Source organism: Ursus americanus, chromosome 9 (genome assembly GCF_024610735.1).
Source record: "Ursus americanus isolate L20-20 chromosome 9, mUrsAme1.1.p, whole genome shotgun sequence".
In the NCBI taxonomy this organism is placed as follows: domain Eukaryota; kingdom Metazoa; phylum Chordata; class Mammalia; order Carnivora; family Ursidae; genus Ursus; species Ursus americanus.
The window spans coordinates 31,948,878-31,975,928 of NC_142135.1; the positions used below are offsets into that span (position 1 = coordinate 31,948,878).

A 27,051-nucleotide genomic window follows, 5' to 3' on the forward strand; every position below is an offset into this window, starting at 1 on the left:
ACAGCTAGACTTCCACGCAGCAAAGAATCCAAAGGAGGGGCGCCTGGGTGGCTCAGTCAGTAAGCATTAGTCTGTCCTTGGCTCGGGTCATGATCCCAGGGTCCTGGGATTGAGCCCCACATCGGGCTCCCTACTCGGTGAGCCTGCTTCCCCCTCTGCCTGCTCTGCTTGCTGCTCCCCCTGCTTCTGTTCTCTCTCTGTCAAATAAACAAAAATAAAATCTTAAGAAAAAAAAAAAGAATCCAAAAGAGACTCCTGAGTGAAAGGGCTGGGGACAAATTAAATTGTAAATGGGTCACTTAAATCACAGAGTATGGGATTTCAGAGCCTCTGCGCAGCTTGCCTTAACCCAGACTTAAATGTTATGTAGATATTTTCGTCTTTAGAACTTACTGGCAGCCTTACTTTTGCTGTCTTATTTGCCTGCTTTGGTCAATCTTAAAGATTCTTATAGATTAAACATAATTTGAAATTCTGTCTCTTCCTAGACACTTACACACACATCTCACTGTTCTGTTGTGGGAGTATTTTGCATTTCTTTAACTTTATAGACTACATATACAGAGTGAGAGGCATAGAGGAGAGCACTCCTAGGCTCCTATGTTAGCTCTGTTAATGAGAGTGTGAACTTTGGTGATTGAATTTTAGTTACAGCTAAATGGCTTTTAGCTGTAGATTATTAAAACACCACCAGAAACACCCATCTCTAAGGAAATAATAAACATCCTTATGGCTTAAGCTCCTTTTAGCTGGGTTTCCGATTATGTCAAAGTGCTGAATCTGGCATCTCGGCTATTCTCTGGAGGACGGACCTTGCCCTCATGGTCACAAGATGGCTGCTACCTCGCAGTGATCCCACATGGCTTTAGTTAAAGGCAGGAAGCAGGTGGGTAGTCAGGGCCGTTAGAAAGCACTGTCCTGATACATCACTCTCTTATTGTCATTGTGGAAAAATCCTTCCCAGAAACCCTTCCATGCCAGTACACTTCCTTTGCCATTTCATCGGCCTGAACAAGGTCTAGCTTCAAGGGAGGCTGGGAAAGTGGGTAGTTTTATCAGGCTTTATCGGGGCAGGCAGGTACGAGAGAAAGTATATAGACAGAGCTGGGACAGTGGCCGTTCCTGAAAAACTCCTATTAACCAAATGGGACCCCTTATGAGAATATTCTCCAGAGCTGCTATACTTAAAACTTTATCAGAGCCTCCTGACTCGTAATAAGACAGAAGCATGTAATAAATGAAGGAGCGTCCTGCATGATTCAAATGGTGACTAAAAGGAAACCCTTCCTATAGGGAAATAATTTAGAAAGAAAGCCAGAAAATGGAATACGGGAGAAGATTCAGAAGCGCTTCAAGTCGCCTACCAAATGATACCCTGGCCCTTTCACCCTCCAGGAGAGCACTTACTAATAAATCACAAGTGGAAGACTGAGCAGCAATTCTCTCACAAAATCATAACATGCCGTGAATTAGGATTAGCTTGTCCTGATGAATTTAAATCGGACAACAACTGGTCAAAGTCTGCGTGCCTTTCGTTTCACACATCTCCCTGCCCTCCCAGCAGCCACTCCTGAGTCCGCTTTCTGAGCACAACCCCAGTGGGATCCGGTGTAGAAAGCCGAATTAGTCAATGCAGAAATTTAGCTCCAGCCTAAATGATAGCATTTGGTAACTTGTAGAGACACGCATCATGAGAGAAATGTCACCAACTTGGCAGACATAAATGTCTGAAAGAAAACATTCCAATAGAATGTACTGAAACACACAAATCCAGGCGACACACCAGGCTTTCTGAAGCAATCCCAGCCCATCCGGGGGGTGGGAAGATCAGAGACATAAAAAAAGCTGTAAGATACTTCATATTAAATTCCAAATTAGTGCCTCTACATTGGTGTACGGAAATGCCTCATCTGGGGTTGTGGGGAATGTCACAGTTGTGCTAAGTGCATTTAGGTTAGGGATTCATTAAATACTTTTTGCTTGACTGGTGGTAGGATGTCTTTCTACCGAGAAATATCCATCAGCTTCTTGTTCGTTGTGATCAGAGCAAGCCAATCAAATCCAGGTGTCTAACATTTTCCCCGGAGGGGTAACAGCTGCCTACACCTGCCGTTCATTTAGCTAATAGACACGAAATCAGAGGAGAGCCGCCAGAGGCCTGTCCTTTGCTTTCTTTCCTGGACGCTGGAGGGAACATAGAAAATGCCAGCCAAAAGGTGAGCGTATACAAGCCTATAAGCCAACCCCCTTCGAGGCAGGGATGAGCCAAGGAGAGAACCTTGTGGGAGACGTAGTGCGGCGATTCCCCACCGAGCAGGAGATGCCACAGCGGGCCCGCCGTGGGACCCCAGCGTCCTGCAAGCAGGGTGTGGGCAGTGCAGAGCCTCTGACTGGCTACCCCAGCACTCGGCCCCACCGGGCAACTGCTGACAGAGGGGCTGCTCTTGGCCCAGTCCAGAGTGGAGACCCTCCACCAGTGGTTCTCAACCAGGGGATATCTGGCCATGTCTGGAGATGTTTTGGGTTGCCACCACTGGGATGGGGGATGCTGCTGGCACCTAGTGGGTAGAAGCTAGGGATACACTGATAGATTGCCGTTTAAGCATCTAGTTGGCATCTCAAACTTAGCATGTTGAAAACTGAACTCCTGATCGCCCCAGTAGTGAACTCCATCCTCCTAATTGTTCAGACCAAAAACGTAGGTGTCCTCTGTGACTCCCCCTCTCTCACATCCCACATTCCACAGATCAGTAAATATATCCAGAATCAATCTATTTCTTGCTCCCTCCACCATATTAATCTGAACGAAGCTATCCTCAGTTTTCCCCTAGATTATTGCAAACGTTTCCAAATGGCCTCCCCACAGCTGATCTTCACCAGATCAGCCAGAGTGATCCCATCACAAAATAAGTCAGATCTTATCCATTCTCTGCTGGGATCCTGCAATGCTTCCAGCCCACTCAGAATCAAAGCCACAGTCCTTCTAGCATCCTCGGAAGGCACCACCTGTCCTGACCCTTCCTAATCTGCTAGACCTTCCCTCTCATTCCTACTCCCGACTCCTGCCTTTCCTAGCGGACTTTGACTCTGCTGCTCCTTACTGGAAAACTCCACTCTCACAAATGTTACCTCCTCCTTATTCTATTTAAAATCGCATTCACCCCTACCCCACACTCACGTTTGCCCTTCTCTGCTTTGTTTTTTTCCATAGTAATCCTTTGTAATCTGACACACTGCTGGCGTTACTTAATTACAGCTTTGCTTCTCTTCCCCCACAAGAATGGAAAACAAAAAAACCCAACTTTACGAAGGTAAGAATTTTGGTCTTTGTCTCGTGCACTGCTTTATTCCCAGCTACTACTGTGTTTGAGGCACAGCGGACACTCAGTAAATATTTATTAAGTTAATAAATGAATGAATAAGTGAGTGAATGGACTGTCAGAACACACACACATCTTCCAATAATAGATGATTCTTGGAGGGATGATCTAATTTAATAAATGAAAAGGCAAACTCTTCACGAATGTAACCTAATCCGTACAGCCTTCCGATCTCAACGTGGATTCAGCGTTTCCCGTCAGTTTACAGGGCAGCTTCACTTCCCCTTTCCTGGTTCCATACAAAGGCCAGGAGCCGGCAGATCCTAGAAAACAAATCCCATTAGAACCCCGTCTGATGGAAGCTTTATCATCTCCCACCTCCATTTGCAGGAAGACCTGGTGCAAACAAATTCTTGAGCAGAGGGCTCTCCCCGGCCCTCCCCAAACTCTTTGTCAGCTGAAGGGCTGTAGGGGAAGAATGGATTCTTAGGTTGTCCAGAGAAAGCGTTGGAGGTGTTGGGATGGAAGGAGGGCTCTTCTAGATGCAAGTCATTTGGCCTCAGCTCTGTAGGTCGTATATTTTAAATGTGGAGTAGTGCCAACAGATCACTTATTTCAATCCAAACAGGTAGACTGGATGTCCTGAGGTCTGTGTGGTTCCTCAGATCTTGGGGTCAAGATCCTTAATCTCTCAGAGCCTCTGCTCATCTGCAATATCGAAATGGTAATAATATCTTAGTACCTGCCTGGATTGGAGATGGTGCTTTGTCCAGACTGAGCCTTACTGTATTTCTTTTGGTGCAGGGAGAAGGTAGTTGTAGGACTCTAGGAGCCAGAAATCAGTCAAGAAAATTGTCTCTTTCTTTATTTCCCATCCACGAAAATGCTATAAACATTTAGATACTACCCTCCCTATTCCCATCTCTCTGCCAAAGTTGGAATGCTTTGCTGTCTCGCAGTCTCAAGCCTCTGAACTGGAACTGTTCACTTGGTCGAAAAGAAGGACCCAGAGGAGTTTGCCTGCAACTCTCAGAAACCTTAGACATGAGTTGGCAACTGATTCGAAGGCATAGAATGTTCTGCCTCTTGAATAGATTCCTGAGTGGAAATGGGGAACCAACAGAGACAGCCAGTCATACCTCTGTCTCATCATTTGGGATGTATTTATTTTTTAGTCTGCTCCTTAATAGAGCTGTGGAAAGAAACTAGGGTACTTATAGCATACGCCATCCCAGAAAATTTGCAAACATTGCATATTCTTTCCTCTTTTGGTCTATCTTCTGGGAAAGGGCACAGAGATCTTGATAGTATCTTCACTAAGAAAAGCAGCAATCATCACAGCCTGTTAACTCTATCTGCTTTCTAGAAAAAAAGAAAAGAAAAAGAAATTACATGGTGAGTATACATGGTGGGCGTTGAAGCAGGGAGGTACTTAAAGTCCATGAATAGGATTTCACCACAGGAGCTAAATAATTACCTGTTTCATCGCGTACTATGAGGATGTAGTGAAATTGATATATAAATGAATAGCACCGTGCCTAGGCACCCTGTGTGTGCAGATGCTGGTCCTCTTCTGTCCTTTCCTTTATATCCATATCTGAACGATGGTTAGTGAAGTCGAATATTTTAACAACTCCCTACCGTCTCTTACTGCCTCTAAAACTGGGGGCAAATATGATGATGCCCTTTATTTAAGAAGCAAGCAAGAGTGGGGTGAGGCAGGGGCTGATAGGGACAAGATTTGTTCTCTCTGGGGGCACCTGGGTGGCTCAGTCATTGGGCGTCTGCCTTTGGCTCAGGGCGTGATCCCGGAGTTCTGGGATTGAGCCCCACATCAGGCTCCTCCACTGGGAGCCTGCTTCTTCCTCTCCCACTCCCCCTGCTTGTGTTCCCTCTCTCGCTGGCTGTCTCTCTCTCTGTCAAATAAGTGAGTAAAATCTTAAAAAAAAAAAAAAAGGATTTGTTCTCTCTGTAGACTAGTGTTGATACATGTACATGATGTCATATGGTCAAGTTAGAGAAGTAATAGCTGAAAAATCTATTAAGACATTTCATTAGCCATAGAAATTATTAAGTTAATCCTCACTAATAGAGAAACAATTAAATGAATGATGATACATCCCTACCATAGAATACGAAGCAGATGTTACCAAGAATGAGATAAATCTCAATGTAGAAATTTGATCCTGTTTTACACATAAGCCCATGTGCTTGTGCAATGAGTGTGTCTATCAGAAAGGCCACGATTCAAGTAGTTAAATGTGGAACGTGTGATGGGAGGAAAAAAGGGGATTTTCACTTTTTACGTTACATGCGTGGCAGAAACACCTAATACTCATTGACTATCCATATGATCCTCCATTTTCCCATGCGGTTGGGTGAAGTCATGTGACTGGTTTCTGCCCTTGAAATGTGAGCAGAGGTGACGTACATCACTTTCTGTCTGGGATCCTTAGAGTTGAGTCCTCCAAGCAATCTCCCTACCACCAAATGGAAGCAGCCTGGATTGCTTTGTTACCCAAGTAGGACAGGTTCCCAGGAGCTCCCTAACTCGAGCTAAAAATATAGTGTGAGCATCTCTGTGTGCATTGTAGGTGGGGTACTTATTGGGTAAAGCCACTGAGATTTGGTATTTAATTAATATAGTGTATTAGTTATCTGTTGGACATAACAAATTACCTCACAAGCTTAGCAACTAAAAGCAACAAACATTTATTAGTTTACTGGTGAGGATCTCAGGAGCTGTTCTGACTGAGGACACTTCATGAGGCTTTGATCAAGGTGTTGGCCAAGGCTGTGAACACCTCAAGGTTCTACCAGGGCTGGAGAATCTGCTCACATGCTCACTCATGTGGCTGCTGGCCAGACATAGCAGGGAACACTCCGTAGGCTCACTCAAGGAGGGGCAGCTTGCTTTCCCAGAGGGAAAGAGTTAAGGGTGAGAGGCAGAGACAGAGAGGTGGAAGGCTCGGTCTTCCTATAACACGTGCCATCCCGTCACTCTGCCTTACTCTGTTGTTAGAAGTGAATCACTAAATCTAGCCCACACGCAAAGGAATGAGAATTTCAAGACTGTGCGAACCAGGAGGCAGCTGACTGGAGCCATCTCTAAGACTGCCTACCACATGCAACACAGCCTAGCCGACCCTGAACAAGGCAATGTCGTTCTCTACTGGTTGACATTTTTTACAGCAAGCGTGAGTTATTTCCATAACGTAAAACAAAATTAAAACCTAATATACTGCATTTTTTTCAAGTATCCAGCTAGAACCTTAGAAGTTCTTCCAAAAAAAAAAAAAAAAGCTAAATGGCAAAATTATCTATTTTTCCTCTGCTTAAAATATCCCATTGCTCTCCAGTTCTTAAATGTACATCTTGGAAGTGACTCATTTTATCCCTTATCCATTTGTCTTTTTTTTTTTTTTCTTTCCACTAAAGACATTTCCTGTGCTGTACTCTAAACTACCGGGAGGTCCCCTGAGCATTTTCTCCAGAAAAACACTTTCTTCTCCATTTCCTAAGTGTTAATTGTATAAAGCAGCAGCCTCTAATGTGCAAATACAAAGTGAACCAGCTAGTAGTTCCCTCCTAAAGTCGGGTCCCCGATGTTTACATCAAGCTTTGGAGATGCTTTCAGTAACGAGCTACCCGTCCGCTCACAGCTGCTACGGTATAGACACCTCACTGTTTATTTCGTCTGTGCCATCGCGCTTCAAAATTCTAAGCTAATAAAGCAACCAGGAGACTAGACTCAACTGGAATCTTACAGGATTATCAGTCCTCTTAGTTGTCTTTCTTGACGAAACATAAAAGGAAGATAGTGAATATAATTACATAGTGAGTATCTTTAAATAAAGGGTAAGGATAACATTTCCAGGGGTTTCCTCTCTATTTGGAAAAGGAGGACTGAGCAGGCAGAAGTCCAGAGACACTATAGTGAAAGAAAATTCCAAGGTACAAAGAAGCTGATGCAGGAGACAGGATCCAGGAGATGGGAAATTAGATCAAACAGAACAGGCGATATTGGGGAGATCAGATTGACCTTGATAGTGTAGCAGATTTCAACTTTCTAAATAGGAGTCATCAAGTCCACACTGTTTTGAGAGTGAACATGCTTTCACCATCTGTACTCTTTTTAAGAGCTAGGTAAGATTCAAGTGGCTCTAACAGCGTGGTAAAGTTGGCAAGTGACTGTAAATCATTTTAAATCGTCGCAGTTTGTAAAATAATGGGTCCTGTGGGAAGAGAGTGAGGAGTTTTCACCACAGCTGGGTAGTCCCTATAATTTCCCTCAATTTTCCTCTAAAAATCCCACATCAGCAATGTAATTGTCTGCCTCACTGTCTCCCTTCCACCCCAGATGGAAGAGAGAAGGCATTGAAGAGAATAATAATGTGACACTCAATAAGGAGTTCTCAGCAAAGCCCTGGGCTGGGTGGGGAGAGGGGCTGGAATCCAAAAAACGGGGATGCAGCACCCCTTCTGGGCACAGCTCTGTGCTTTCCGAGGCCGGAGCGATCAGCAGAGCCCCCCTGGGACTAGGCAAGGGAAGATTTACAATGCGATACTTTGTCACCGTCCCTCTTTCAGAGCATTTTGGCCCATGTTTACTTTACTTATTGGCTTTCAGTCAATTTTCATTTGAAAGAGCTTGGAGGCAAAAAAAGAAACACATTTTTTAAAAAGAAATTGTCTGGTGGAATATTCCAAAGGTCAATCTTTGCCCATTTGTTCTTCCTCCCGCGTTGAGTTCTTTTAGGCATAGGATGAGGGTAAATATGAAAATTGGTAGCAGACTAGTATTCTGATAACAGCCCAGAACGTAACAGGAGACAGTAAAAGCAGTTCACCCAAGTGTTCTGCATTTGCCTGGTCTCCCTGAGAGTCTATGATGGATAAGAGTTTGCTGATTATATTAGTTAGGATTAAATGTAGCTGTACCTGACAGATAATCTAACCTATCAGTGCTCTGAACAACTCAGAAGTATGTTGGCTCCACAGGGTCATTAAGGATCCAGGTACCTTCCAGCTCATTGCTCTGCCATCCTGAGGGTCTGGCCGGCACCCTCTCGCCCCACAGAAGTGATTAGAGCTTTAGGATCAAAATCTGGTTTTCCAGACAAAACAGCCAAGGAAGAGAGGACACACACAGGCTGTTCTTTAGGGAGGTTTCCAGGGCTGTCTATATCATTTCCCTGCAACTTAACTTCAGATTGCAGGTCTGACCAGATTGGGCACCATGCTGCTGTTTGGACTCTGGTCTGCTTCGTGTCTGTTCGTTCCATGGCCAAGAAAGATACAGTCACCAGCTTTCTGAAACATGCTGGTCAAATGCTCCCAAATGGTCAAATAGAAACACGCAGTGTCTTCTAAGGTCTAAACATTGAATGGCACACAATCACTTTGACGCGCATGTGATTGACCAAAGCAAGTCATATGGCCAAGTTCAATATCAATTGGAGAGGAAAGTATACTCTTCCCACGAAAGTTGAGGAAGAAGAGTGAGTATTCTCTTATTAATGATATCATATATTACACTATCTGTGCCAGGGGTCCCAAGATCACCCATGGTTTTGATGATTCACTAGGACTCACAGGTCATCATACTCACAGCCATGGTTTATTATGGTGAAGGGTACAGAGCAAAATTCGACAAAGGGTGAAGCCCAGAGGAGACCAAGTGCAAACATCCGAGAGTCTCCCCCAGTGGTGTCACCCAGGACACCACTTTCTCCAGAAACAAATTGTGACAACCCCGGCGAAATGTGATCAGTCAGGAAAACTTGACTGAGTCTAGGAGCCCGGTGTCAGTCGCTCAAACTTACAGTGCCTGTGTGACTAACCGGACTGCTGGAGCTCCAGACCCCAAGAAAGTAACTGTTTCTGCAAAATATCTACACAAACTGGTACAGTGTGATTCAAAGCCCTGAGCATGCAAAGACTCTTATCAGTTAAAACATTCCAAGAGCTCAATTCGGGAAGCAGCACAGGGCCAGTCATGGAACAGACTGTTCTGGGGCGTGTGCAAGATTTGAGCAATTTGGGCCTGTTCAGTTAACACTTCCCTGAACGGGATCCCATATACTTTCCTCTGATAAAGACCCAAACACAATCACCTTGGCCCCACCTAGATGCAGGTGAGTCTGGGAAGAGTAGTTTTTACACATCAAGCTAAGAAACAGGAGCGCTACTCTTCAACAGAAAGTTGGGAAGAGATTTGGGGTGCCCCACCGACACTTGAGGGGAGCTGGAAAAGTGAGAGCAAGACACAGATCAGAGTCAGGGAGATCTCCTACTTGACTAGTAATAGTAATAGATAACAAAAATTTACCAAAAAATAATAGTAATATTATGTTTTACCTCAACCAAGATGCCATCAATTAAATGATACATCATTATTTCAATACTGCTAAGAAAGAGGGAAAAATGCTGCCAATTAAATAAGGACATTTGTCTACTTCTGAGTTCTACCTAAATGGAATTATACATTATATGCTCTTTGGAGTCTGGCTTTATTCAAGATTATGTTGATAACATTCCCCCATGTTTTTGCATCGAGTTTTAATATATTCGTTGTCATTCTGTATAGCATTCCATGTATGAATAAACCACAATATAATTGTCCATTGCATTACAAATGGGCCATGTGGGGGTGTTACAAATAGTGCTGCTAGAAACATTCTTATCCTTTTATTTTGATGAACATTCATATGTCTTTCTGTTGGGTTCATACCTAGAGGGAGAACTGCTGGGGCAGAAGAGACTCTTAGCAGATTTTGCCAAAACTGTCTCCACAGTAGTTGCCCAATTTATACCCCCACCAGCAGGTGTGTAAGAATTCCAGCTGCTCAACAACCTCTCAACTTGAGATTGTCTTTTTGTTTCAGCCATTCTGGTGGGCAGGTGGTGTTACTGACTGCGGCTTTAATCTGCATTGTCCTGATGACTGAAGGTAAGCCCCTTTCATAGGTTTATTGGTCATTTGATATCCTCATTTCTGATGTGTCTATTCATGCTTTTGCCCATTTTTCTATTGGAATGTTTGTCTTATTATTGATTCGTAGCTCTTTTACTATATGGAATAGAGCCCTTCGTCAAATATACATACTGCAAATATTTTCTCTCACCTTGTGACTTGTTTTGTCACTCTTTTAATTGTGTGTTTTGATCAAGAAAAGTTCCTAATTTTAATGTAGCCCAGTGTATTTATGTTTTTTTTTTAATTAGAGCTTCTGAGGTTCTGCTTCATAAGTATTTCTCCAACTCAAGCTCATGAAGACAGTCTCCTATGTTATCTTTCAGTAGTTTTATTGTCTTGTCTTTTAGATTTATCAGATGGATAAATGCACAATCCCTCTGCAGTTGACTTGGGGTACGGTGATAGGTAGGATAACGTGGACATCCCAATGACCCCACATGCACAGCCAGCTGATTCAGAGCATTGCCCTTTCCTACTGCACCGCAGGGCCACCTTTATCATAATCATTTAGATTTCTTTATTATTAAAAGAGCTCTTTTAGAATTATTTTGATAAAACTGATTACATGTCACCGTTTCACAATTCATAGTTGCAAAAGGAAAACAAAAGCAAAATAAAGAGATTAAAATATTCTTAAAACTTTCACTCACTCTATGTCTGACTCTTCAACTTTTCAGCTCAGTCGCTGATGACTGCTTTTCCACGAAGTATGGTCCTCTGTGTTGTCAAGAATGTTGGCAATGCAGCAAAAGAATGCTCCATTGTTATCTCAGGATTTTCTGCAAATTTTGATTTCAGTGTGCAGAAAGTGACAACTTTAGCTAAGCCAACAGTGATTGTGGAGATATGTCCTGATTTCAGAATTATTAGAATATGAAAATGTATGTGGCTTAAAATCAAAGAATTTGATTCTTGTCTTAAGTGAGGTTAATAGGCTGAAACAGACATGCAAGTACATGGGGTTTATTGAGGAAGTGCTTTTTAAGAAAAAAAAAATTCTGTAGAGGAGGGAGAGAATCAGGATAAGAAGGGGAAGAGCTGAGCAAGAATGTGATCTCAAGAGAAGTCAAGCTCTGACCTGCTCCAAGCTGGGGAGTGGGGGAGGGGGGGTGGGGACAAGAACTCCGTGGCCTTTTGTAATCCATGACAGTCAGTCATTGGTGGCCAACAGCAGAAGGCTGGATGGGTTGCAATCTCCCCAGCGAGCTTCCTCCCCTGATGAGAGCAAGTCTTCAGGGAGGGGATTAGCTGTGATCTTTTAGCATCACACTCAAAACAGCTGGAGAATGAATGTACTGGTCAAGGGAATGCGGCTGGGTACCAATAGTGTTTCCTATAGTCATAAATATGTAAACTTTATTGAGTGCTTATTATGTGGCACCTTTTTCTTATAAATGAGGAAATTGGAGTGTGGAGAAGCCATTTAACTTATCCAGGGTCACACAGCTGGTCAGTGACAGAGCTGAATACAGGCAGTATGACTGGGGCATTTGCCCTTAATTTCTATATTGTACACTTACTTCCAAATAAACTCAAACAGGTAATCAAGGGCATATTGACATGGTGAAAGGAGAAGCCCTTGGTATATTTGAAGTTGGCCAAACAGGCAAGAAAGCAAGATTATATTCATTTTTAAAATGTTGATTATTTTCCAAACTCACAATTTTGTTTTGCCTTCAGTCCTGTTTTCTTTGGATTACTAAACAGGTTCTCACCTCTTACCATGCACCTTTAATTTTTTTTTAAAGATTTTGTTTATTTGAGAGAGAGTGAGCACACGAGTGTGGGAAGGGTCAGAGGGAGAAGCAGACTCCCCACTGAGCAGGGAGCCCCAGGTAGGGCTCAATCCCAGGACCCTGAGATCATAACCTGAGTCGAAGGCAATGCAATGCCAACTGAGCCATCCAGGTGCCCGTCACCGTGTACCTTTAATTATGAGTATTTATCATCGCCTCTGGTTTAGCCCTTTTGGACTGCTGTGCATCACCCTCCAATATCTGCCATGTAGAAGTAGCACTTAAGGCTTTGTCTTGGGATCATGGTGGATCTTGGTAATACACATGGCTGATTCTCTCCCTTTTTTATAGCCTTAGAGAGCAGAAGGCTGCCAATCACCTTTGTGTCTATTTGATTGACTTGCCCTCAAAAGAAGCACAAAAGTTTGGTCTTTGCAAAACTGCTTAGTCTCATATTAAAATTTTTGTCTTGTTTTCTGGCCTCAACCATCACTGAATCATCTTTATACTTTCTCATTCCTCCTTACTCTCCATAACCTCATTCCAAAAAGATGCGACTAAAAAGAAAGCAGCACCTTAGAGTGACAAGCCCCATATAAACCAAGTCAACATATAAATCCATGGCCCAAAATACAAACCCATGAACAAAGAGGCTTGCACTGGAATCCCAAAATCAATAACCAAGATGCCCCAGGCTTCCCTTACAATAAGCAACGCAAGCTCAAGACTATCAGGCTTATCCAGGAATTGTGTTGAATCCCAAAGGAGCTCTTCTGCTTGTACCTGGCAGAAATCTAGGCCTTCATAACTAACCTCATGCTTCATAACTGAGCCAAATAATGGGCGATCCAAAATCTTCAGTGGCTCCTTGATGGCACACTTAGGAAGAAAAATGGTGCTAAAACGTTGGCGGAAACGAACATAGGCCATTGGTTGGGGGCAATTTCCTAGAACGAAGACACTCTAAAGACAAAACTGACCTGCATCTCAAAATTATGTTTAGTATTCGCAAGTAAGAGAGAGAAATCTAAGAACTTACCTTTTTGCTACAGATCCTGCTGTTAACATCTTTCACCATACTTAAGTCAGGGTGGGGCAGAAGGCGTTGTCCTGAAGGCCGCTCAAGGTGATACCACAGGGGATAAAGCTGGGCGCTGGTATCTTCTCATGCCCTTTTTAAGGGATTCTTTCCTTTGTACAGCCAGTGTCTGTTCTTCTCCTGGACTACCTGATATTCTGGACCTCACTTGCCCCTTTCTTCTGCGTGACAATTCAAAAAGAATTGAGCAGAAATTAATGTCTTAATGCAAATAAATAGAATCTCTAATGATGGACTGTTGGCAATAAGGACAGAATTTCTAGAGAGTACAGGGGCCTTTAGAGCTCCTGCTGATAAGACACAGGCAACACCAGTGATGAGAAAAAACCCTGCTGATCTGGAAAATATTGGGAGATGAAGATGTTAAGAGGCTGAAATTCTTATTTCCTATTCATACTTCTGTGTTTTTCCAGCTGCCACTGTTGTGTTTCTTAATCTTGGTGGGAAGGAGGACAGCTGAGGGCTGGATTCCCCAGTTGATGAACGTGGACACATAAGCATAAAAGGATTTGCTTCCCCGGTGTGAGGAAATGGAACAGTGTTGAATTTTTTCATGGAGATTCAAATGAATCTTGGTGCCTTTGTTTTGTAAGCTAATAAACAAATCCCCTTAATCCTGGAATAAACGATTCCAATATTTATGGAGCACTTAGCAAAGTGCCTTCCCAAATATTTTCTCATTTATCTTCCTACAACTCTGTGAAATAGGATGACCTGTCTATTATTATCCCCACTTTAGAGACTGATTGACAGGCCAGTCCCTACACAAGAGCTAGAGGATGAATCAGAATGTGGTCCAGGCTTCTGGCTTCCGGTCCTCTGGTTTTTCCACCACTATCTCTGCGATCCGTGGAGTAGTTTAAGAGCTCGATACTTGTGCTTTTACCTGCGATTTCCAGGTTTGAGCACATACTGAAATCAGTGACAGCAGTTGCCACAACCTCTGTTTGGAAGAGCCTGGAATTAGAGATTGGCTTTAAGTCTCTTCAATCTAATTTCACACGTCTTCACATTTCTCCTTCCTAGTCCCATTGGGTTTTTGACTAAGTTGGCTCACTTGATCCCTCTTCTTTCAGTTCAGTTCATCAGAACACACAGATGAATTGTCTCCTCCACCTGGGAAAGGAGTGAAGTGAGACATTGAAAAGACAAACAAGATAGAGCAAGAGGAAAACAAGACAGAAAATCTTTTGTATTACCTACATCTCAAAGGAGACTTCTTTTTTGATAAAGCTACTCTGAATAGCTTCTTTAAAATTTTAGTAAACAATAGAGAAAGATTATTTTAATGAAAGGGCCACTTTGAAGAATTCAAAAGACATGTGAGTAGGAGTTGAATCCAAGGGAAAATATGGTTGTTATGGGAAGTGAGTTTGATGAGCCATCCTTTCTTTTCTGGAAATCCTGACTTAGCTGATGACTAGTACAGAAAACAAGTGCATTCTATGCTTCATCGATAGAATGGATGCTTTGTGAACAGAAAAGATAAACATCCCCACCCTCAAAGACAGACAATAAACCAAAAAGTAATGAATAATTCGATCTTATAGTGTGTTACTCCTGTGGAAAAGAAAAAGTAGAGCAGGATATGAGGAATTAGGAGTACTTGCATTTATGGCTTGCAATTTTAATAGGGTGATGGCCTCAGTAAGAACAGGACGCTTAAGCAAAGTCTTGAAGGTGAGGTGGTTAGCCAGGAAAAGGCAGCGCCCTTCACCCTGAGGCAGAAGGGTGCTTATATGTTTAAAAAATAGCAAAGAGGCCTGTGTGGTTGGAGCAGAGAGAACAAGGGAAGGCACAGCAGGAGTTGAGGTTCAAGAAGTAAATGAGAGTTGCTTTTGTCAAGCCTCAGAAGCCATTGTAAGGATTTGGGCTTTCACTCTGAGTGGGAACCATGGTGGTTTCTGAGAAGATGAGAGGCACGATTGACTGGGATCACTCTGGTGGCTGTGTGGAAAACACTAGAGAGAAAAGATGAAATGGGGGAAACTAGCTGGGAAGCCACTTTAGTTAATGAATTCTTTTGAATGATTCAGTAAATAAATCTTTTCTTTTGTAGTCTGATAGAACTAGTTTTTATGATTCCTTTTGCAAATTCTTCATAGATGGTCTAACATCTGCTTTAGAATATATAGATACTTGGACTCCATTGTTCTCAGCTTTGAGGCTTCAGACAATACTTCAAGACAGGAAGGGTCCCATTTTAGCACTCTGTTACCCTCACTGATGTTAATGGAATGGACCTCTCCTTGGGCCTGGCCATCACAAGGGGCACCACCACTCTGTGTGCTGGCTGCAGGGGCAGCTGGTAATATTAGGGTCAGCAAACATCACCCTATAAGGCCCTGATTGCCAATGTCCTACCTGCCTCTCATTTGTTGTCTTTTGGATACCAGGGTGTGTGCTAGGGATATTTCACAACAACAACAACCCCTAATCTTGGAATACTCACAGTTTGGTGGAAAAAACAGAGCTGTAAATAATAACAATACGAGGAAACATGGTGGGTGTGTCACGAGGTGTGTGAACCAAGTGCTGTGGGACCAGAGAGGGCGGCTGTGTGGTGCCTGCCCAGCAGAAGAGGACCCTGAGTACAAGCAGCATTTGAGCTCCACCTTGGAAGTTCCATTCGGTTCAGACAAACGAAGGTGAGAAAATACAATCCAAGAGAAGGAAGCGGTTTTACCTGGAGCATAAAGGCAACGATGGAGTATGTTCAAGGACTGGACAAGGGGCTAGCGGGGCTGGCTTGTGGTCAGAACAAGAGCTGGCATGTGAGGGAGGAGAGGACATACGATGGCGCGTGAGACTGGAAAGTGTGCTGGGTCCAGGTCATTAGGGGCGTGGACGTGGAGCCAAACAGCAGGGAGCCAGCAGCAATATTTAGGCCAGTGAGTGATGAAATTCATATTTCAGACTTTAGCAGATGATCTGGAATGAGGGAGGTAAACAGGAAAGTGGAAAGAATCACAGAAGGGCATCTCGAAGGTACAGCAGGAGCCTGAGCTGGGGACAAAGTCCAGGGACACTTTGCAGGCAGCATATAAAAAGCCTGAAGTATGATTATCATGTAAATGATAGAAATTTTATTTCTTGAAGAAGAAATAAAAGTATGGGAAGGAATGGCAAGACGGCGCTACCATTAACACGCTAACAAACAGGAGGAGTACCCGACTCCGGAGGGAGGTCAAGTTGGTGATCACCAGGGTTTTCTGCATATTCAGATTATTTCCTTCACTTCGCTAATGCTTATTACCATGCCAATATTTCTCTATTGCAAGCATATCTTTTTTTTTTAAGATTTTATTTATTTACTTCAGAGAGTGAGAACGAGGGAGAGAGAGGGAGAGGCAGGAGTCCAGAGTGCACCAGGCCAGACCAAGCACGTAGAATTGTTGTTGTGGGATCCTAGGACAATGGCCCTGTGTTCCTTGCCTTGTTCTGTGCTGCCCACTGAGGATGGAAGGCCCTGCCAGTGGGTGTTTCTGGCAGCTGCGAAGAAGCTGGGAGCTGGGGGATGGCCCCTGCCCTTGCCTGCAGGCTGTCCCTGTTCCTGCTAATGCCACTTTCTGCCAGACTTGCTTTTCCACACATCATATTTTGTCATGCAGTGAAAACGTTATTTTTTTCTTTTTGAATATTTTAAAATGTATCAACCTATGCAGAAAATACAAAACTGGTTTTAATGTATAGAACAGCAACTTCTGCCAATCGCAGGTAGTAGAGAATACACAGAATAAGGTACCCAAGCTGTGGAATTCTCTTACTGCCCTTCTTTTCTCTCTGTTGCTCCGGAGAGAGAAATGGGGGGAGCAGAGAGAAGAGAAACCCTTCAGGGAGAGGTGGATGTAGGTGGACGAGAGGGAGGGGGGAAGCAAGTCAGAGAAGAGTCAGGAAAAGGAAGGGCAGCATGGAGAGCAGTGAGTGCTGAAGTCAATTAAAATGCCTAAGAGCAAATTCTGCGTAATTAGGAAGGAAGAAAGAAGGGAAGGCAAGGAAATGGGAAGGCAGGAAGGAGGGAAGGCAGGAAGGAAGAAAGGAAGGCAGGGAGGAAGGAAGGAAGAAGGCAGGAAGGCAGGCAGGAAGGAATTCTAACATAAGACGGGAGCAAGGGGTGTAGAGCGTCTAAAACCAAACTCCAGTTAAATGTCCCTGTTCCACACGAGGCTGATATCAACAGTGTGCCCAGAGTGGGTGACGAAGCTGGGACCTGCACCTCCCTTCTCGAATGCGGCCTGGAATGAAGACAAGACAGGTGTGGCCTTATTTATGCTTTAGTTTCAACAATTCCAAGCCAGCATTTTCAGGCCACATCTGCCTCCCTTTTTCCAATTAATGTAAAAGCTGGCTCTTCCGCCACCTCACCTTCGCCTTATTGTCTCACCGAGCCCTCCTCTCAGACTCCTGGCTGACTCTCGCGTCCCAGACCTGGTACAGTGCACTCCTGGGTCATCTGTGCGGTAGGAAGAGGCACGTCAGGATTGCGTCATCCCAGCGTCCTCGCTTGCTCTCTGTCCTTGCACGGTCCCCAACAGCTCAAGAGTCCAGCGTTGGGTTTTAGGAAATGAACGACTCTGAAGCCCGGTCCGCCCGCTTGGCTTTCCCACTGCGGTTCCAGAGGAGGAGACCCAGGGGTTCCTACGGGCCTGGAAACACCTCGAACGAGGCAGGCAGAGGCAGGCGGGACGCGGGGGAGCGGCCCTGTGGTGGCAGCCGGAAGCCTGGTGCAGTCCTTGTGCGGTGGAAGGGCCACTTCCCAGCTGTCTGGGCCTGACCTCACCTGCAGCAAGAGGATGGGCCGAGGCTGCTGTTCAGATCAGACGGGCGAGGGTGTGGGAAGCGGTGTGCAAACGGACATCGCTCCACCGGGGATTTTTCATTTTTGTTTCAAAAAGCCTGGGACCCCTCAGGAGACTGTCAGCAAGAGACAGAAATGACTGAACTGGCTTCCTGGCCGCCTACCTCCAGTTCCACCAGAGAGGTGCGGCCTTCCTTAGACTTTGTGTGTACAATTTAACTCCAAGAAAAGGGGTTCAGTGAACCTTAAACACTGGAAAATTGTGGTATTTTATAAATCATTTCTTTTCGCTTGCTTTTCCCCTGCAGTGCAGCCCCTCCTACTCTATTTTGTAAATGGGGATGACAGTCCTTCCTTCACTCCAGCCGGGACCCCTCACCTGCTGTCCATTCCCCTTCCTTCTGGGTGACCCTCAGAGACGGTGGAGGCCGGTGGTGCCCACCCCATGCGAAGGGCCCTTCTGTGTTCCAGAATGTTCATCCAAGTGTCCTTCAGCTTGATCTCCTCTAGGCAGCATCACCCACTTCATTTCACGTCCCCTCCCGGGGTTTTGTTCAAGGCTTTCAGTGGCTGCACCCACCTGCTACCAGCTCCCTTCCGGGGAGCCTGAGAGCAAAGTGCGCAGCAGGGCTGTCGCAAACAGAAATGGACACGGAGTGACCTTCAGAAGGGGCTGACAACCAAGTACAGGAGGGGCTGGGAGGCATCCCTAAGGAGGGTGAGGAGCGAAGGAGTGACACACAGAGAGCTGGAGAATGGGAGCAGGGTGGCAAGGCGCTCCTCTTCAAGCAGGGACCCACACGTGGCCACCCTCCCCTAATAATGACCCCCCCGCTCACGACACTCCCCTGGGACTGTGCAAGCAAAGAGGCCACAAGCAGCCCCTCCTCTGCCAGGTGTCCAGCCAGCCTCCCCTCCCTAGGCAAGGCCCCACATAAACTTAGGTGTGAGTTTTGTTATCCCTCACTCTCCTTTCCCCCTTTCCTCTTACCCCCCAAACACAGCCCTACCTCTCCTGATTTATGATTCATTCATGCTAGGGTGTTAAGTGTCTTCGGGACTTGCCTCTCTTGAGAAGATTTGTACTTTTAAAGAGACAGCTCAGCTAAGCCACCGTTTAACTCAAGGGATGCAACACGCAACGTTAGACACCCGTATTCGGCCAACGAGGATGGTGATTAGCTGCTGAAAATCACAGCCCAGAGAATTTTGCCTTCTCTACCCAGGCCTGGGCGAAATCTGCACGTGACACCAATTCCTTTGCTGACAACGCTGTCTGGCTCCTCAGTTTCACCCCCCGCCTCCGGCCCCAGGCTTCCTTCTTTCAAAACTGCCCTATCCCCTGTTGTCGGGGTTGACCGCGAGGCCCCCTTCTGCAGCATCCCTTCTGTCCCCCCTCTCCTGTCTCTTTGAGTTGTCACAGGTTATGGCTAAAGAGAGGTAGCTTCTGAAAGCATGTAATGAAGTGAGACCGCAAAAGGGACAGCTTGATTGCCACTTTGATGAGAGCGCCATTCTTCTAATACATTGGCCTGCAGAAAGCATTCGAAGGCGTTGCATGACCTTCCATCCAGCCCCTAGGACAACAATATAATTAACTCACATAGCCACCCGGCTTCCCCTGAAAAAGATTTAGAACTCTGGTCTATGGGCATATTTATGGCCTGTATTCCTTGGAATAGAGAGTTGTTATTTTCCATGAGAATTGCACACATCTTTATGTTTATTTTAAGCTGTCTATTCTCTGCATTTGTAATTCTTTAAGTATTAGTTATGGCTTATCTGGGACTTAAGAACAAGAAAGAGGCTACTATTCCGAAGTGCAGTAAATAATGTAATATGTAAGCTCCAGCTGGGGAAAGAAATTGTAAAGCTAAAGAATTCAATTTCGTTTCCAACTCCCTCTGGGCTATGTAACCTTACAAACCCTTTGAGGCAAGTTTCAGAATTCCAGCAGAGTAGAACTGGAATATTTTTTAAAACATTGCTTGAATTACATGGGGATGGGGTCCCCAGGACGCCACGGGAGACAGTTAAAGGTTATACGATAGTTTTCCCCCAAGGAAATGGCTCCTTGATCTAGGAAATAATCCACCTCTTCATGAATTACCTCAATCTGGTAAAGAACCCTAAGAAGTCTCCCCAACCCACCTTCTTAATAGAGCCCCATTGACCCATTGTCCATTATCACGGGAGCTTAAAATTGTAAGCTCATTTAGCTATTCTGTATAGACTTGCTCTAAGATGCCTCCAGTGACCTAGACGCCACTGTCACAATGCAGGTTGAGTCGGTTATCTGGGAAGCTCCCAACACAGCAAATTGAGGACGAACACAAAATTCTTCTGGTCATCTGGAAGGAGAGAAGGGGACGGTCATGTGTCTCTGGTTTGGCACCGTAATTTGCCATCTGCCCCACAAGGCCAGCTAAGTCAGGCTGCCTCTGAAAGATGCCTAATGAAGTGGCCAGAAGTAGAACCAGAGACGGGTCTGCCCTCCTATGCCTTGAATACCTCTCTACAAGAGGAGAGCTGGAAATATTTGCCTAGTAATAGAAACTTCCTGCCCGCCCCTCCCCCGCACAAGCCTACGGCCTACGGTCCCTAAGTTACATGACTGCGATAACTCTCACACCACTGCTATGGCATACAGGCCATGGTCACGTACATCATCTTCCTCAGTCCTCGTAACAAACCCGTGAGGGCAGAGCGTTGATCCCTATTTTACAAATTGTTGCACAAAGTCATACAACTATGGAAAAGTAAAACTTGGGTTGAAACCAATGGATTCTTGTTCTGATTCCTGGTTTTGTGCTACTTTTATTGCTCTGCATTGCTTCCCAGCCTGACTTTGTAGTAATCACCTTTAAGAAATTTAGAGTCAGGGGCTAGAGGTATCTGCCATAGCACTGAGGATAGAGTTAACCAAAGGAAAGAAGAAAGTTGGCTGATGGTGAAAAAAACCCGTAAGGGATGGAATGAATTATATATTTCTAGGTGCTCAGAAGGATAATTTGTCTAAATGAGTGAGTGATTCGATGTGTGTTAGGTGCTGGGATTCAATGGAGATTAGATGCTGCCAAAGAGTTGAAAACTTGAAGATCAATCAAAATCAAATTAACAGCCTAGGCTTTCATTTGAGAGCATCCATTTTGGGATTCTGTAGGGTTGCATGGTTAAGATACTTTCATTGGATGGATCTTAGGAGATAGAATTGGACAAATCACAGGAGACTAGCCAGATTCAAAGGAGATAGGGATCCTGTTATTGTCTTCTAATCTTACCTATGATGTGCAAGATAAAGTCAAACCTAGAAATTTCCACTAAATACTAACTTAGAAATTTTTACGGATTGAGATTTTTACATTTCGGGCAACTATATTCTTAACAGAGACTATTAAGGCAATTACTTTCTAGTTTAAAAAACACTTTGTAGGGGCACCTGAGTGGCTCAGTTGGTTAAGCATCCCACTCTTGATCTCAGCTCAGGTCATGAGCTCAGGGTCATGAGATTGAGCCTCATGAGGAGCTCCGTGCTAGGCATGGAGCCTGCTGAAGGTTCTCTTTCTGCCTCCTCTCACGCCCCCTCTCTCTCTGAAAAACAAACAAAAACCCCAACACTTTGTAAAGTATGATATGCATACAGAAAAGTGCACACATGATCGTTAAATGATTTTCACAAGCCTCACACTCTATAACCAGCACCCAGGTCAAGAACACTACTAGCCCTCAGAGTCTGCCTCATCTTCCCGTTAGATCGATACTCTTCCCCTGAAGGTCACCTCTCTCCTACCTTCTAGATTTGGTTCTTTCCTCAAAAATAAACAAGCTAAGCTTCTGTCAAAACACTCCGTTTTGAAGCACTCTTCATCTGCGTGAAAGAGTAGGCAAACCTCAAATAGTTACAACTTACAATAGACCGCTATAATGACGATCCCGCTGGTATAGCCGAAGCGCGTAAGACCTGTTTTCCCGAGCTTTTTATTCTTCATAGAGACCACAGGGGAGACCCAGACATGCCTCAGTTGGAGACAGTCAGCACTGACATCTGAATCTTCAGCTTTTTCTCAGAAAGAATTCTTTTGTGAGATGATAAGCAAGAGTAAATATTTTCAGACCATTTCAAGAAATGCTTTTGAAATCTCTCCTATAGGAGGCTGGGTCAAGCTCTCCATTTCTATCCGATTTCATTCTTTCTGTTAAAATCTGGATCTATTGTTCAGCACAAGGATTATTCCCCTGTCAAACCCAGAGCTACATACGTGTTGTTAGAAAAGTAGTTAGTATTCAAGGCACCAGGAGAAGCCCTTTCTAAATTAAATGAAATTTCAGTGTGGTTATATAATACCAAATCAGATTGTCTGATTTTAACAAAGATTTGGTTAAACTCAATTTTATATGTAATTTTCTATTTGTAGAAACTAATAGAAGAAAATTGTAATAGACATGAAAGAGAACAGGAATCTTATAGAGTTTGTCATATTCTGTTATGTATTAAAATGATAACACTGATTTCATGGTCCACTATTTCATTAAATTTCCTGCTGTTATTAATGCTTTTATAATTAAAATAGCCTTACATTTAATTCAGAACTTACTACATATTTACAACTTTCCCCTAACACTTGGCAATCAGATTTTAGAGGGTTCTCCCCTTAAAGGGATGTGATTAACCTTTGCACTACGGACTGTATTTGGTTTTGGCAGCCTAAAGAAACAGGAAAGAAGAGCTTATTCAATGGGAATTTTGCATAAAGTATTTCCTAGTGGTTAGGATTCCATACCAAATAAGGTTTAGCATGTTCTAAGGGATTTTCTTTTAAATTATTAGTCTATTGGGGAGCTATCTTTTCATTGGATTTGGCCCTGACTCCCAACCTTTTGAAGTAGGCATCTTATTATATATATGCGTATGTGTGTATGAATGAACATACTACATATGAGCATATATATACGTTTCCCTTTTCTATTCACCTGTGAATAGATTTTTATTATAAATATCTGTGTATCTATATACTGTATGTATATATTTGCACAGACATGTGTATTCTCACATATACATACACCTACATTAAATATATGTATATAGACCTACAAGTACATGGGGAGGAAACACAGCACCCATCACAGGTGCCTGCACACACCGGGCGCAGCATTTGCAGACGCTGAAATTGGGGTAGTCTCTGCTTGAATAGTGAACAGCAAGCCACTCTTTGCCTGGGTGGAGATGTTATCTCATCCCTCAAAATAGCTTGCTGCAAACACAACCATGAGAGATGGCCAAAATAAAGAACGGTCAGGCCAGGGCCTTGAAATCTTGGCATATCAGCAAGAACATGCAAGGATACTCAGGACCGATGGCGGACTGGCTCTCACAAAAGATATATATGAATGGTCTTGCATGCAGCACCTTTAGTGAACTCTTACTTTGAATGGCTTTTTAATTGATCCTTTGGGATAAGGTACAATCATTATTCCCTTTGTCTGTATTAAAAAAACAAAAAACACAAAAAACAAAGAACAAAACTAATATGTCAGTGTGGTTAAATAACATGATCAAGGTCTCCTCGTAGTAAATTCTTCATCTGGAATTTAAACCCTGCTATTACAATTTCAAATGCTTAGTCTTTTCAAGATAAATAATGTGTCTAATTTATTTGGAAGTTTATATTTTGAAGTATAGTTGACACACAATTTTTTAAAATAGCATTTACATTACCACATAGTATTGCCATCATCTGCTTATAATGTGTCTCTGAACTTACATACTAAGTTCTTTTTTTTTTTTAAAGATTTTATTTATTTATTTGACAGAGAGAGACAGCCAGCAAGAGAGGGAACACAAGCAGGGGGAGTGGGAGAGGAAGAAGCAGGCTCCAAGCGGAGAAGCCTGATGCGGGGCTCGATCCCAGAACGCTGGGATCACGCCCTGAGCCGAAGGCAGACGCTTAACGACTGCGCCACCCAGGCGCCCCTAGATACTAAGTTCTTTGAACAGACGCTGAGTTTACTCATCTTCACATCCCCGGTGTCTCACACAATGCCTGGAACGGGCCAGGAAAGATATAAATGGATAAATACATGGATGGGTGTATCAATGGATCAATGGGTCTACGACTACATCTCTGCTCTACATTTTCATTATATCTAAGAATATGCCTTTCTTTGCCAAACATGTTCGAAGGAAGTTATCTGTCTAAATTTTATTAGATTGTTTCCGGATAAACAGAAAGCACTAGCATGAATTTCTAAAGTGGTCTGGCAAAGGTTAATTGAGTTTTTTTAATTTTGCTGAAGACTATAATAGGGATGATAAATATAGGTCCTCACATTTTCTTCTATTTAACAGAAAAAAGCAAATATGAAGTGAAGTCAGCATATTTTAAGCACCACCATTCTCAGCTTTTATTTCCTGAATACCCACAACATTTACATAAAATGAAGATCAAAAAGGTCTGTCCCTCAAAGAGTTTACAATGTGCCTTAGCCTAGTACCCATGTGTACTGCCCAAGCGGGTTCTCAAAAATGTACATCTGATCATGTCACTCTTCTCCTTAAGGAGGAAACACACATACACACACACACACACACACACACCCCTTTCAGATGTTCCCCTTCACCTTCAAGTCGCAGTCAAATCGCTTGGCGAGATATCAAAGCCTCTGCGATCTGCCTCCTTTTCAAGCTTTGCCACTCAGCCTGACATTCCCCCAAACCTAAGCTTGCACAGCGTCATAAGGATTGGAACTCCCCAGGCACGTCCAGACTTCCAGGCCTTTGCATACCCTGCTTCTTCGGCCTGGAACATCATTCACTGTGCCACTCCCTGGTCAATATTCAGTCATCTTTCAAAAGTCATTTCAAATTTCATATTACATAGAAAAGCTTTGCCTGAATACTCCTCACGGTAAGCTAACCACAGTCTTTTTAATGGTCTCCATTGTATTCTAATCACACTTTATTCCGAGCACCCATATTACTTTGCTGTAATTACTAATTTGCAAGTCTGTGCATTCCTGAAGTGTCTAATTCATAGAACCCAGCATATGGTAGCTACGTGTGTCTCTTAGTTTCTCTTCCCTGGCCTAGCCCTCCCTTCATGGCCAAAATCTTATTACCAAAAAGGGTATTCATGAGCTTTCAACTCTGAGACCCACCTCCTATGAAAACAAGCAAAGAACTGGCATTTTAGCGTTGCTCAGTGTGTCCAGTTTATGTCCTTCAGCAACCAAGACATCTAAAGGAAACGGCATTCTAGATTCTATATTTGGGGGAAACAAGGATGCACATGTGTCACAGGGGGTGCACCAGGGATTGCACACCACCAGAGCCAGCCTGTTGCACTTCCAGATACCCTCTGGAGTCCCAGAGGCTGATGGCTCGGCTGAGTCCCTCTCTGGAAATCGCCATTATTCTGAAGGGCCACTCTGCTTCCCTAGCTCTCTGTGGGGGTGGCTGGGGACTTCTGCTTTGCCCAAAAGCACTTCCTTCACTGTCTCACAGGAGTTCCTATAAGCACTCCCCAATAAACTTCCTGAGTGAAAATCCCCATCTCAGAATCTATTTCCTGAAGAGCCCCACCATAAAACAGAGGTCTTATCCTGTGACAGGATTTTATACTTGTGGGCCTATCGAAAGTGCCCTATTTAAAATATTTCTCCCATTGCTTTGTGTTTTGAAACCTTTGGAATATTTTTTATTTCTGTTTTCTAAATGCTTCTGGGAGTGATCTCTGAACCTACTCTTAGCTAGAACGACCAAATGAATGAACAAATAGACCCGATGTTTTCAAACATTTTGCTTCTTTTTCGTTTATTAACAATATAATGCCAATCACAACTTTAATTCAACATGAGTGAGCCAGTATTAATAAATGGACTGGACACACTTATTACCAAAAAACAAAGAAGCATGGGGTTTCTTTTTGTTAGTTTATGCACTTTTATTGCAAAGTAAATATATGATGTTTAATCCTGGTTTCTTTTTCAAATATGGCAAATAGCATATGGACTCCCATTATTACCTTCATGTGCCCCAAGAATAGAATCTACTCTCATCTCTTCCTTTTATTTTAGGAATAAGGAAACTAAGGAAGAAAGGAACAGAGCCAAAATGATGCTGTTTCAGCAATAGGACTTATGTCCATGACTGTGGCACCTCCAGGTAAACTGAAATAACCTGGTGATTTTAGTGAATGTGTGTTCTTTTTAATTAATTAATGAAGCTATCTTTTCTTTGACATAAACTAGCTCTTTGTTCAAATGGGCAAAATATCAAGGCCAGAAAAGCAGCATTAACTTGTAGACTGGCATCAACATTAGACTAGTGTATGCTAGAAGGAAAACAAGGACTTCTCTAATGGTTTCGTGAAATTGTAGTAATAAAGATGGCTTTTGATGAAGGTTTATACTCCACTGACACAGCTAACTTAGAGCAAGATTGTGAGGTAGGCAAACTCGTTTTGGAACCCTCCACTGGTTTTTTAAAAAAACCATCCCCTCTATTTTAGGATCTTCCTTCTAGAATTTTCATTCTCCCAAAGGACACAGTGCAGTTCTGCTTCCCTGCCTTTCCTTTCTTCCTAGGAAGATAAATCAGACATGGAAGCATGTCTGGGAGTCTGTAAGAAATTTCCAAATCATTCAAATATCGGAGAAATTTCTGTATAAATATAGATGCAGGTATTAGATATTCTGATTCCTTCCCAGGTCTGGGGTGAGGCCCCGGAATCCATATGCCTAACAAGTACCCCGGGGTTTGGGATGACCGGCTAGATTGGGGCACCACCAATCTGAGAATTTCATTCATCAGGCATTTAAAACTTCCTGGTTAGCCTTCACAAGAGATTTCCCTTTTAAAGAGCCTCATAGAGAAAGGCAATGCCTACATCAAAGGAGTAAATCAAAAGCAGGAAGTGGAGAGGTTATTTGAGGTCATCGGACGATCCATGTCCAGCTTAGCAAATCGAGCCCCGCAGAAATCATCGAGTCCATCTGCCCTTTGAAGTCCACCGGGGTCCCTTGTGCCTGTCTCGCCGTGTCTAAGAGAAAAGAGAAGACCCCCCCCCCCCACACACACACCTTGCTCTTCCTCTCTCTTTCCTCATCCTTTTTCTCTTTCA

The 27,051-nt window shown here is 43.6% G+C and overlaps 1 protein-coding gene across 1 annotated transcript; it reads left to right on the forward strand.

Annotated features, from left to right (window-relative positions):
- The first annotated feature begins 859 nt into the window (after window positions 1-859).
- On the forward strand, window positions 860-26,084 carry LOC148109438 (uncharacterized). The gene is made up of 5 exons (XM_087864898.1): window positions 860-886; window positions 2,129-2,216; window positions 3,212-3,311; window positions 10,208-10,272; window positions 26,006-26,084. The coding sequence occupies exons 1-5, from the start codon at window positions 860-862 to the stop codon at window positions 26,044-26,046; spliced, it is 321 nt and encodes a 106-aa protein (XP_087721024.1). The 3' UTR covers window positions 26,047-26,084.
- Window positions 26,085-27,051: the final 967 nt, after the last annotated feature.